The 10,152-nt window shown below is 41.1% G+C and overlaps 1 protein-coding gene across 1 annotated transcript in view; it reads left to right on the forward strand.

Moving 5' to 3' along the window:
* gfra1a (gdnf family receptor alpha 1a) overlaps positions 1–9,882 on the forward strand; it is a 106,088-nt gene extending 96,206 nt beyond the window's left edge. Inside the window, exons 7-9 of the mRNA XM_024428356.2 lie at positions 442–641; positions 6,340–6,387; positions 7,217–9,882. Of these exons, the coding sequence (XP_024284124.1) occupies positions 442–641; positions 6,340–6,387; positions 7,217–7,372 (404 nt within the window). The 3' untranslated portion in view covers positions 7,373–9,882. The remainder of the gene's footprint in view (positions 1–441; positions 642–6,339; positions 6,388–7,216) is intronic.
* Positions 9,883–10,152: the final 270 nt, after the last annotated feature.

Genomic DNA, 10,152 nt, shown 5'->3' on the forward strand with positions numbered 1-10,152 from the left:
CACTCAGGAACATTCATGGTCTTGCATTGGAAACCTCCCTGGTCTTTGTGGTTGAATCTGTGTTTGACATTCACTGCTCGACTCCGTTTGGTACAGAGCTGAGGTAGTCAAAAAAATCATGTTAAACTCCATTATTGCAACTTGTTACACACATTGTGACTTGTTACACATTTTTATTCCTGAACTTATTAATGGCTTGTCATAACAAAGGGGTTGAATACTTATTGACTCAAGACATTTCAGCTTTTGATTTCTATTTAATTTGTTTAAAAAAATTAAAAAAATGTGTGTAAGCCACTCACACAAAATCTATATTTAATACATTTTCAATTCAGGCTGTAACACAACAAAATGTGGAAAAATGAATACTTTCTCTCTCAATCTCTTCTCTCAATGCAACATTGGTGTAGTAGTCTAACACAGAGTCTGGTTTCTCTGTAGGCAAAGCCATCCACGCGTTTGGGAACGGGACAGACGTGGGAGTGTGGCAGCCCATGCCTCCGGTGCAGACCACCACCTCCACCACCACTCCTTCCCAGAAGGCTAAGGACCGCTCCCCCAACTCACTGGATGCTGCCACAAACACCAACCATCTCAACACAGGAGACGAGTCCCTCTACCACTTCTGTGGCAGCTTGCAGGTGAGGGCTCAAGCAGCTATGACACACAGCAAGAAGTGATTTCATGCCCCATGGATCTCCTGTCCTGGGGGCCTACGGCCCAGCATCTAATCTTAGGGAACTATTTTAAGATGGCACTGGCTTAATTTAAGCAATGTTGATTTAATGAGGTAGAACAAATCTGTAGAGTATTCAGCTAGTACATTTGGTTCCTTGAAAATTGGTTCTGAGAACAAAGCCATAAGTTTCCTGACTGGTAAAACGTAACATTTTTTTTAAACATTTTGATAACAGAAGTGCCATTTTTTCATGTTGTGGGAACGTTTATTCTTAGGTTGCAGGGAGGTTCTGATAAAGTTTTACTATGTTTTTAAGCTATGTTTTGATAACTGAATGGGAAATTGCCTGCCTGCCCATTTATTTTATCGATGCCAATTACATTTGATTGACAAATAAGATATATGCTAACTGTGGATAACAGTCCTTCAAGCTAGTTAGCTAGGAAAGCGATTCACAACTGTAGCCACCAAAATAAGTTGGTCACTCACCCACTCCTCCAATGACTTGACATCCTCCCAGCAGCTAGTTAGCCAGCTAACGTAAGGCTCTGTGTTTTTAGCTTGCTAAATAAATAGCTAGCTACATAAATAGATACGCTAGCCCAGGGGTGTAAAACTCAATCGGCACACAGGCCAAATTGAAAAAACACATTGAATTCCCAGGCCAGACATAGTTCATTCATTTTTACAAAAACATCTAACTGGCCATTGATTTATTAGAAAAAATATGGCCCTTTATAATGTCCACTTATGTACATAGGATGCTCTATATAATATTTTTACATATTGTGTATTGTAGTTGTAATAGGGCTACATATTTCTCCTTTGCATTGTGATTTTGTTACAGGTTTTTTTTTTGGGGGGGGGGGTATTCATTGTCAAGCTTTAAAAACCAAAGCCAGACTACAACATTTTAGTAGCCTAGCTAGGACTGTGGCATGTGTCTGTACACTTTCCCTCCGCTGCACGGGACATGGGACACGGGATAGTATCGCAATAGAAGTTGACTCACCGATGGGAGCTAGTTAAGATGACTTAACTGTTGACTCATTCATACTCATTTATGTGTGTCCTAGTTGGTCCACAGGGCTTGTTTGACACATGTGCGCTAGCCTATTAGCCACATTATAACTGACTTGAGATCATAGCCCTTTGATTGCATTGACATTCCTGGGCTTAGTTACAGTCGTCCGTTTTTGTTAAAAATATTGAGTAATTGAAAGTGAAACAGTGCGTGCCGAATGGGAGTTTATGCTGAAGTACTGACATTCCCACAGAAGAACGTTGTTTCTTAACGTTCTCTGAACAATTTGAAAACATTCCCAATGTCAAAACAGTTGGAGAACGTTCCAATAACATTAATGAAATAATTAAATGCCAAGAAAAAAAGTTTTTTGTTAAGTTCCTTAAATGTGCAGATCATTTTCCAAAACCAAGCAGCTATCCTACACCATTCCCAGAAAGTTGTGGGAAGGTTGTATGCAAAATATCCACAGGACAACCATACTCTCACTCAACTCTGAGAAACATATGGTTCTAAGAACATTATATGCTAGCTGGGTAGCCCTTTTGAGAACCAATGCTGCTTTTTTTCAGCAGAGCCTGCATTAACTTGTAATGGACTAACAGTTGTATAGGAGTCTGAGGCACATATATTGAATTGTTATCCTGGCCTATTAGTGGTATAGCTAGACACTGAGTGGAGTCGTTCTCATAGCTAGACACTGTCCTTCAGTCAGTCAGCACATCCTGCTACACACTGCAGCTCAAACACTCACTTCAATAGCAGACACACTAGATGTACTCCATCACATACTCTAGCGCCCTGGAGAATCACACATGGCCAGTGTGCAGGCTTCATTCACCTCTGTAAAAAAGGCACGGTGGTGTCACCGACAAGGTGACGTGTGGTCTGATCTAAATGTCACCTACTGCCACCCAGCTCCCATTAACATGGATGACCGCTAGCCTGACCGCCAGCCAGCCGACCCCTCGCCTGATGAGGTCCTGCGTTTCCCTGGCTGCTCGGCCTGCACCATTTGATAGGGCATTCATATGCTAATGGAACAGATTAGGATATATTACCCAGATTGATCTGTATGGCAGATAAATAGTGTGCAGGCCCAGGGGTGGAGCGGGGGTTATCTCTGTGATGATGTCCTGGCTTAGATGACCTGCTGGAGATGGATCTTACATTTACATCAGGGGACAAAGACTGGTGCTGTATCAGAGCGCACTGTTAGGGTGGTTGATGGTTATTAAGATTAACATCTAAGATTGTACCTTGATCAGTGTGAATGGCTTCAACAAAGCAAACCCAGTTGTTTATCAGCAATGTGATGTAACTGACACTAATGTTCAGACTTGGGAAGCTCACAGTATTAGCTCTGTCCAGGGTTCTGTCATAGATACACACATTCTCTAATCAGATGAAAGTGCTCACTTTGCAAGGACACACACATCACACAACACACAAGTGCAGGAGGCAATCATCCTTCCCACACAGATGCGCATGCAAAACTATTGTATGGTTTTAGCAAATGTGTATTTGTCTCACATCACTCACACACCACAAACACACACACACACACACACACACACAACACACACACACTAAGCTGATAATGAGGCTGGTGTATTGGCGAGTTAGTGCTGTTGGCGCTGTGCGCGTGGCGTGTCAAGCTGAAGTTAATGAGAGTGTGTGTTCCTGTATTAGCCCTGTTTGCTCTGTAGCGTGTGTTGAGCAGGAACGGCTGTCGGAGGCAGACAAGCTCTTTCTAATCACACACTCAGGGGACGGGCCTGTCAGAACACTCACTCCTCTCTCCTCTCCTCATCGATTACAAACCCTCTATACTGGCACTGGCAGACAGCTGTAGCACTTGTGCAAAACCAATGACTCAGGACCCCACTAGACTTCTAGCCAAAAGACAACTTTGGAACTTCCCACGTAAGCAGCTTGAAATATGTATTTTTTTTTTGTCTTTCATTTGATATATTTTCGCAAATCAAATTTAGCTCTACTGTGTATTCCTCAAACTGCCAGGAAGTATTTTTTTATTTTTCTTTGTGACCTTAAGCTTCAAACTGAATTAGAAAGGGTTCTCTTTGTCTTGTATCCGGTGAGAACGATTTGCCTCTCTTTGTGTGGATTGAAAGTGGTGCAGGCAGAAATGCCTTTTGTCCCACGTCAGAGATTCAGGTGGCTCCCAGCGTATCTCAGCACCAGGAACAATAGCAAGGAGAGTCTGTTGTGTTGCTGCTGAGCCCAGCAGGGCCTGTAGCGCTCCCCAACCTGGGCCTGACAGTTAAGAGCAGCAAAACAGATTATTCACAGTGAACCCCAGAGGGGATTCAGTTTTACTTATGAATAGTTAACTCAAATGAAAATTGCTTAGCTGCCTTTAGACAAGTCTGTATCAACCATATTCAAACAGCATTTCTGCATCAACATCGCCAGTGGGTGAAACTGGGTATAAAGACATATTTTGTAACATCATGGTCAGGTTGTATTTTGGTATTTGGTATTTTTTTAGGATCCCCAAAGCAGCAGCTACTCTTCCTAGAGTCCACACAAAACATGAAACATGACATAATACAGAACATGAATAGACAAGAACAGCTCAAGGACAGAACTACATAAATTGTTATAGAAAATGTTTTACTTGGTTATAATCTGGTTGCAGGTTATTGGTATTCAACACCCTACACATACATACGCATGTACTCGTAAAGGATACAGGTCTGATTCTCCTCCGCTCCCCATGAAATCCCGTAGATAATGCATGGTGAAGTATGAAACAATAACAGCATGCCCAGTCAAGCTAATTGATGGTTTAGGCCAGCGGGAGAGAAATTAATTGTGCGACAGCTCTGGATTCCATTCAGTGGGCAATGACAAACATCTCTAATTTCCCTCTACTGTGTCCCATCCAACTCCCACTACAGCCAAATCCACACACCCTCGCACTGTCTTCTACACTGCCACATTACACTGATCAGGACAAGTTATCAGCCTAACTTGAATTGCCAAGTTGGTTGGTCTTAATGTGTTATCTTCACAAAGTACATATTACTCCACATAAACACTTTGTAATAGTCCAGACTCGCTGAATTACTGCATTATCATGCCTGCCCTGTGCCATATTCCCCATGGCTCTAGGGGTAATACTTGCAGTAACAGAAACCGGCCTGGATTTTCATTTATACTGAACAAAAATATAAACACACCATGGTAAGTGTTGGTCCCATGTTTCATGAGCTGACATAAAAGATCCCAGAAATGTTCCATATGCTCAAAAAGTTAGTGTAATTGAGCATTTCTCCTTTGCCAAGATAATCCTGACAGGTGTGGCACATCAAGAAGCTGATTAAACAGCATGAGCATTACACAGGTGCACCTTGTGCTGGGGACAATAAAAGGCCATTCTACAATGTGCAGTTTTGTCACACAACACAATGCAACAGATGTTCAAGTTTTGGGGGAATTGGCATGCTGACTACAGGAATGTCCACCAGAGCTGTTGCCAGAGAACCTAATGTTCATTTCTCTTTCATAAACCACCTCCAGCTTTGTTTTAGAGAATTTGGCAGTACGTCCAACTGGCCTCACAAACGCAGACCACGTGTAACCACGTCAGGCCAGGACCTCCACATCCAGCTTCTTCACCTGCAATATCATCTGAGACCAGCCACCCGGACAGCTGATGAAACTGAGGAGTATTTCTGTCTGTTATTAAGCCCTTTTGTGGGGAAAAATTACTTCTGATTGGCTGGGCCTGGCTCCCCATTGGGTGGGCCTATGCCCTCCTATTAGGGCCTAATTTATTCATTTAAATTGACTGATTTCCTTATATGAACTGTAACTCAGTAAAATCGTTGAAATTGTTGCATGTTGCGTTTATAATTTGGTTCAGTATATTATACTGTCAGACCTACATCCCCACAACACACACACACACACACAAGAAAACAAGCATGCACACACAGTTTTTACTAGCTCCCACCAAATGGAAAACAGGAAGTATTGTAAAGCATTAGAGTGACTGGCTCACATAGGGGACTGAGCGCAACCCTGTCATGTAAATCATCACTTTTGTTTCACTGTTGACCACAGCAGTTTCCCTTCAAGGTCTTTGTCCACTTGAGGTCCTGCAAATACCAGATGACCGGCCTCATCATACGACATTACCTAGAGCAGCCAAGCTGTTGTTCGAGGCACATTATAAATAAAAGGACTTACAAGTGGAAAAGCGCTGAGATTTAACTGTGACCAGAGACGTTTCCTCATACAACCTGGTCCGGGAAGTCATCTGTAACCACTGAATCGAAAAACTGTATGAGAATCAATGACGACATGTATTTCAGTAGAAAATGGTACTGTATGGCTCAGTTGGTAAAGGATGGCACTTGCAATGCCAGGATTGTGGGTTTGATTCCCGGGGACACCCATATGAAAAATGTATGCACACATGACTAAGTCACTTTGTATAAAAGCTCCTTCTGAATGGCATATATATTTTATATTATTCCAAAGCAACAAATCACTGATGTTGAGCACTACCCATGGTCCATCACTGTTTACAATCACGTTGACGAGCGCATAAATTCCTACTACACACAGTATGGTGGTTTTGACCATGTTTCTCTTGGTTTTACAGGCACAGAAACTGAAGTCTAACATCTCAATTGATGGGGTGCTTTGCGTGGTAAGTGGAGAGCATAGTTTGATTATCCTAATGAACCTTGTTTGAGAAAGAAATATTAACTTTAAGCCATAACTATCAACTAACAATTCGTCATGACTAAGACCAGGAGGTTTTCCTGAATATATGACCGATCCAGAAAATGTGAGTAGGTCCTACCTAATCAGTCGTGATCTATGTAAAACCACGTATGAACAGTAGTGTAGATTTTCAATTAAGAGGAAAGACTAAGGTAATTACTACTTGGACCCTAACCTCATGACACAGACCCACATAAAGAAGTCAAGGCGACCTCTTCTGCACACATGCCCATGGTCTTTGTAGTCCTCTGGGCTGAAATGTGAGCATTGCTTATCTAGTGCTCTTCAAAGTTCAGTAAATGTCATTGTACATAATAAAGCTGCATTATTCCATGGAGTGACATTTAAGGAGGCAGTGGCAGGTTCAAACAGCCTGAGAAGACATGGCCCCTTTTCAGCTCTGCAATTCATTAGTGCATCAAAGAGCTTTTCATCTCACCTCCAAAGCAACACATGGATATGACAGAGCCACCCTGGCATTTTAGTTCTTAAAACAAAATTATTTTTTTCAACTTTCCAGTCTCGTCTGCAAATTTAATCACACATTTGTGGTGTTATTACGACTTTCTAATTTGGTTTGGATTATGTCACCTTTCTCTAATTGAAAATGTGTATTTGATATAGTGTTTTGCGTGTAGCCCCAAGAGATCATGAATGTGGACACTTTAAATGCAGGTTTTTGATGCAACCAGGGAAATACTGATCGTTATGATTTGTCAAGTTGTTTCAATTCTCTGTCCCTCCCTCCACAGGACCCACAGATCGACGACCCCGGTATATCCAACTCCATCTCCAGGAATTCAGCCGGGCTGCCGTCATCTCAGGCACACCTATACTCACCGCTGCTCCTGCTGGCCGTGCTGCTACACTGCACCATGGCAGCGCTCGACCCCGCAGCAGTCTTGTAGCCATGCTGCATTTCAAAAACATGGACAGACTCAATTTGTATAAAGAAGAAATTATATTCTCTGTTCCCAGTACACCTGTTGTATTTTTCTTTCCCTTCTCTCTGATTCCTTTTTTAATTCTAGTTTGAAGAAGCATTACGTTGAAGTGTGCTAAAGTGATCTCAGTGTAACTCAGTTTTGCTCTGTTTTCTCTCGTTTTTGTTTTATGAAGGGAAAAGCTTCTATGTCGGTCACTGGGCGATCATGAGAATGCATTGCTACATTCAAATACACAATGGCTGGTGGCTTTTGGGCAGTTCCTGGTACGAGTCCGTCACATGGGATCTATTGTATTAATAATGGTATTGTCGTTAAGCAGGCGCTTTTATCCAAGTGAGTTTGTGTGTTGAGGCTGAGGCAAAAAAATTCCCCATCACTTTGATCGCAATGGTTTACATGAGGTAGGCAGCTTTTTCAATATATCTCTTCTGTGGTGTGCGTGTGTGTTTTGATATGGTGTCTGCCATCCTTTCACATTTGAGAAGAAAGAATTTGAAGATGTGGATGGAGCTATGTTGGCACAGAGCTCAGACAGTATAGATGGCTAGACCACAAAATCTTGGTTAAAGAACCTGGCTAAAGAACCCCATATTCTGTTGGGTGCCACGTTTGTGTCACCAACTCAGCCTGCTGCAGCAAAACACACATATTAAAAGCTCACGTTGACATTGTAGCTCAGACTCATACACGCATGCAAAAAGCACACGCGCAAAGACCAGCACACACATACAGTACGCACTCACACCCACATGTAAAGGCTCCCTAAAATGTACATGGAGCTATTTGAGTGAAGGGTTGGGTGATATGGTGATTGTACATGGTGGAATTGGACATTGTTTTTGGTCTTTCAAAGTAGTTTGACATATTTTCTCTATACTGGATGAAAGGGAGGAATGGATGTAGGGTTTCTGGTAGACACATTCCTACCTGAATGAGTATGTGAGCGCTGGATTCTAACTGCTCTTGTAGGCATCGTAAAGAGCTGTGGAGCTCTTGGCAACAGCCATACAGATGATGACTTTAAGAATTGTATCAGCTCACAAGAGATTGATTCTCATGATCAAAGCTTTGTTGTGTACACACACTGTAATTACACACAATCATTCAATAGGCTAGCATACATCTGCTCAATGTGTTGTCATATTGCCTTCCCAATAAAACGATCAATCTTATTGGAGCGAAGGCTTATAAATAACGATTGGCATCTGAGTCCAGCTGACGCAGAACATGTATGTATATTGTAGCATTTTGTATGTCTCCTGAGAATCGCTGAGAAAGTATCAAACTTGTAACATAATCATATTTAACTCTCAAATGAAATGTGCAAATAAAAAGATACATTTGAAGTAATAATTTGCTCATGTGGACCACCCAACACACAGTCACCTCACACTTACATGTGGCATGTGCAGCAAATTACTTTAGCCTTCGGACATTTTAAAGCATTTATGACATGCTGCTTGGGTTCGTGTGGCTTTTCAAAACATAATATATATTACATGTTATTTACTGGGCATTAAAATTATATATGTATGTACTTGATTGAAACAGTAATTGGACTAGAAATGTCTGATTATAATCTTCTATTCAGGAGCACTGTGAGCAATTTGATCAGATTCAGATTCCCTATAAAATACATCAAATTAAACAATAGCATTTTTGTTTTACAGCAAGCAATATATTTGCCACAATACGTATAAAGTAACTCATGTAAATGAAGATATCAATGTAGCTCTCCTATTGTTTTTCCTGAGCAAACAAATATTCGACCAATTTTATCAGATTCAGATTCCCTGTAAAATACATCAAATTAAACAATAGCATTTTTGTTTTACAACAAGCTACGTACTTGCCCACAAACATATGAAGGAACTAATGTAAATGAAGATATCAATGTAGCTCTCCTATTGTATTTCCTAAGCAAACAAATATTCTACCACAGTTACATTTATGCTGTTGCCTAAATATATTGTTTTTTGGCAAATACCCTGTTATTTTTCTATCTTTTACTATTTTGGCCTTAATTTATTAAACTGCTACATCCTGCACAAGTAAGGAGCATATAGGACCGTACACAGAGGTTAAAGATCATAATATCGCATGGTTGATAGGAAATGCAATAAAGGATATAGACTATCATTTGATCTATGGGATCTGAGGCAGCTGGGTGGTTTAACACATTGGTATCTGCAGTTAGATTGCTGATATTTCACTGAGACAGAGGATGAATGTGTTGGAATCTGTGGGGGAGGGAGGATAACGAGCCCACTAAGTGGCAGGTGAAGACATAAAATACCCCAAGAGTATTTGTATTCATCTGCATCACATTGGTTGTTTAACTAAAAGAAAACTAACTGCAATGTTTATACTGATTGGAAACAAACAATCCCTCAGCGATCCACATTACTTATAGCCTGTGAAAATGTACAATCTATTGTATAAAATGATAATTAAAATGTTGACTCATCCAACAGTGGGGTTGTTTTTTTTTATTCCTTGGGGGGTTATTCTGTGGCCTGTTATAACCCTGTTTTGCTGGCTGTATGAGAGAGAGAGCGAGAGAGAGAGAGAGAGAGGGAGAGAGGCAAACACAGACACTGAGAGAGAGAAACATACACAGGCAGCCCAATTCAATTCAGGTATTTCTTTCCACTAATTGGTCTTTTGGCCAATCACATCAGCTCTGAAAAAGATCTAATGCAAAAAGATCTTATGTGATTGGTCAACGCATCCATAGAGAG

This window comes from Oncorhynchus tshawytscha, linkage group LG01 (assembly GCF_018296145.1).
Source record: "Oncorhynchus tshawytscha isolate Ot180627B linkage group LG01, Otsh_v2.0, whole genome shotgun sequence".
NCBI lineage: Eukaryota > Metazoa > Chordata > Actinopteri > Salmoniformes > Salmonidae > Oncorhynchus > Oncorhynchus tshawytscha.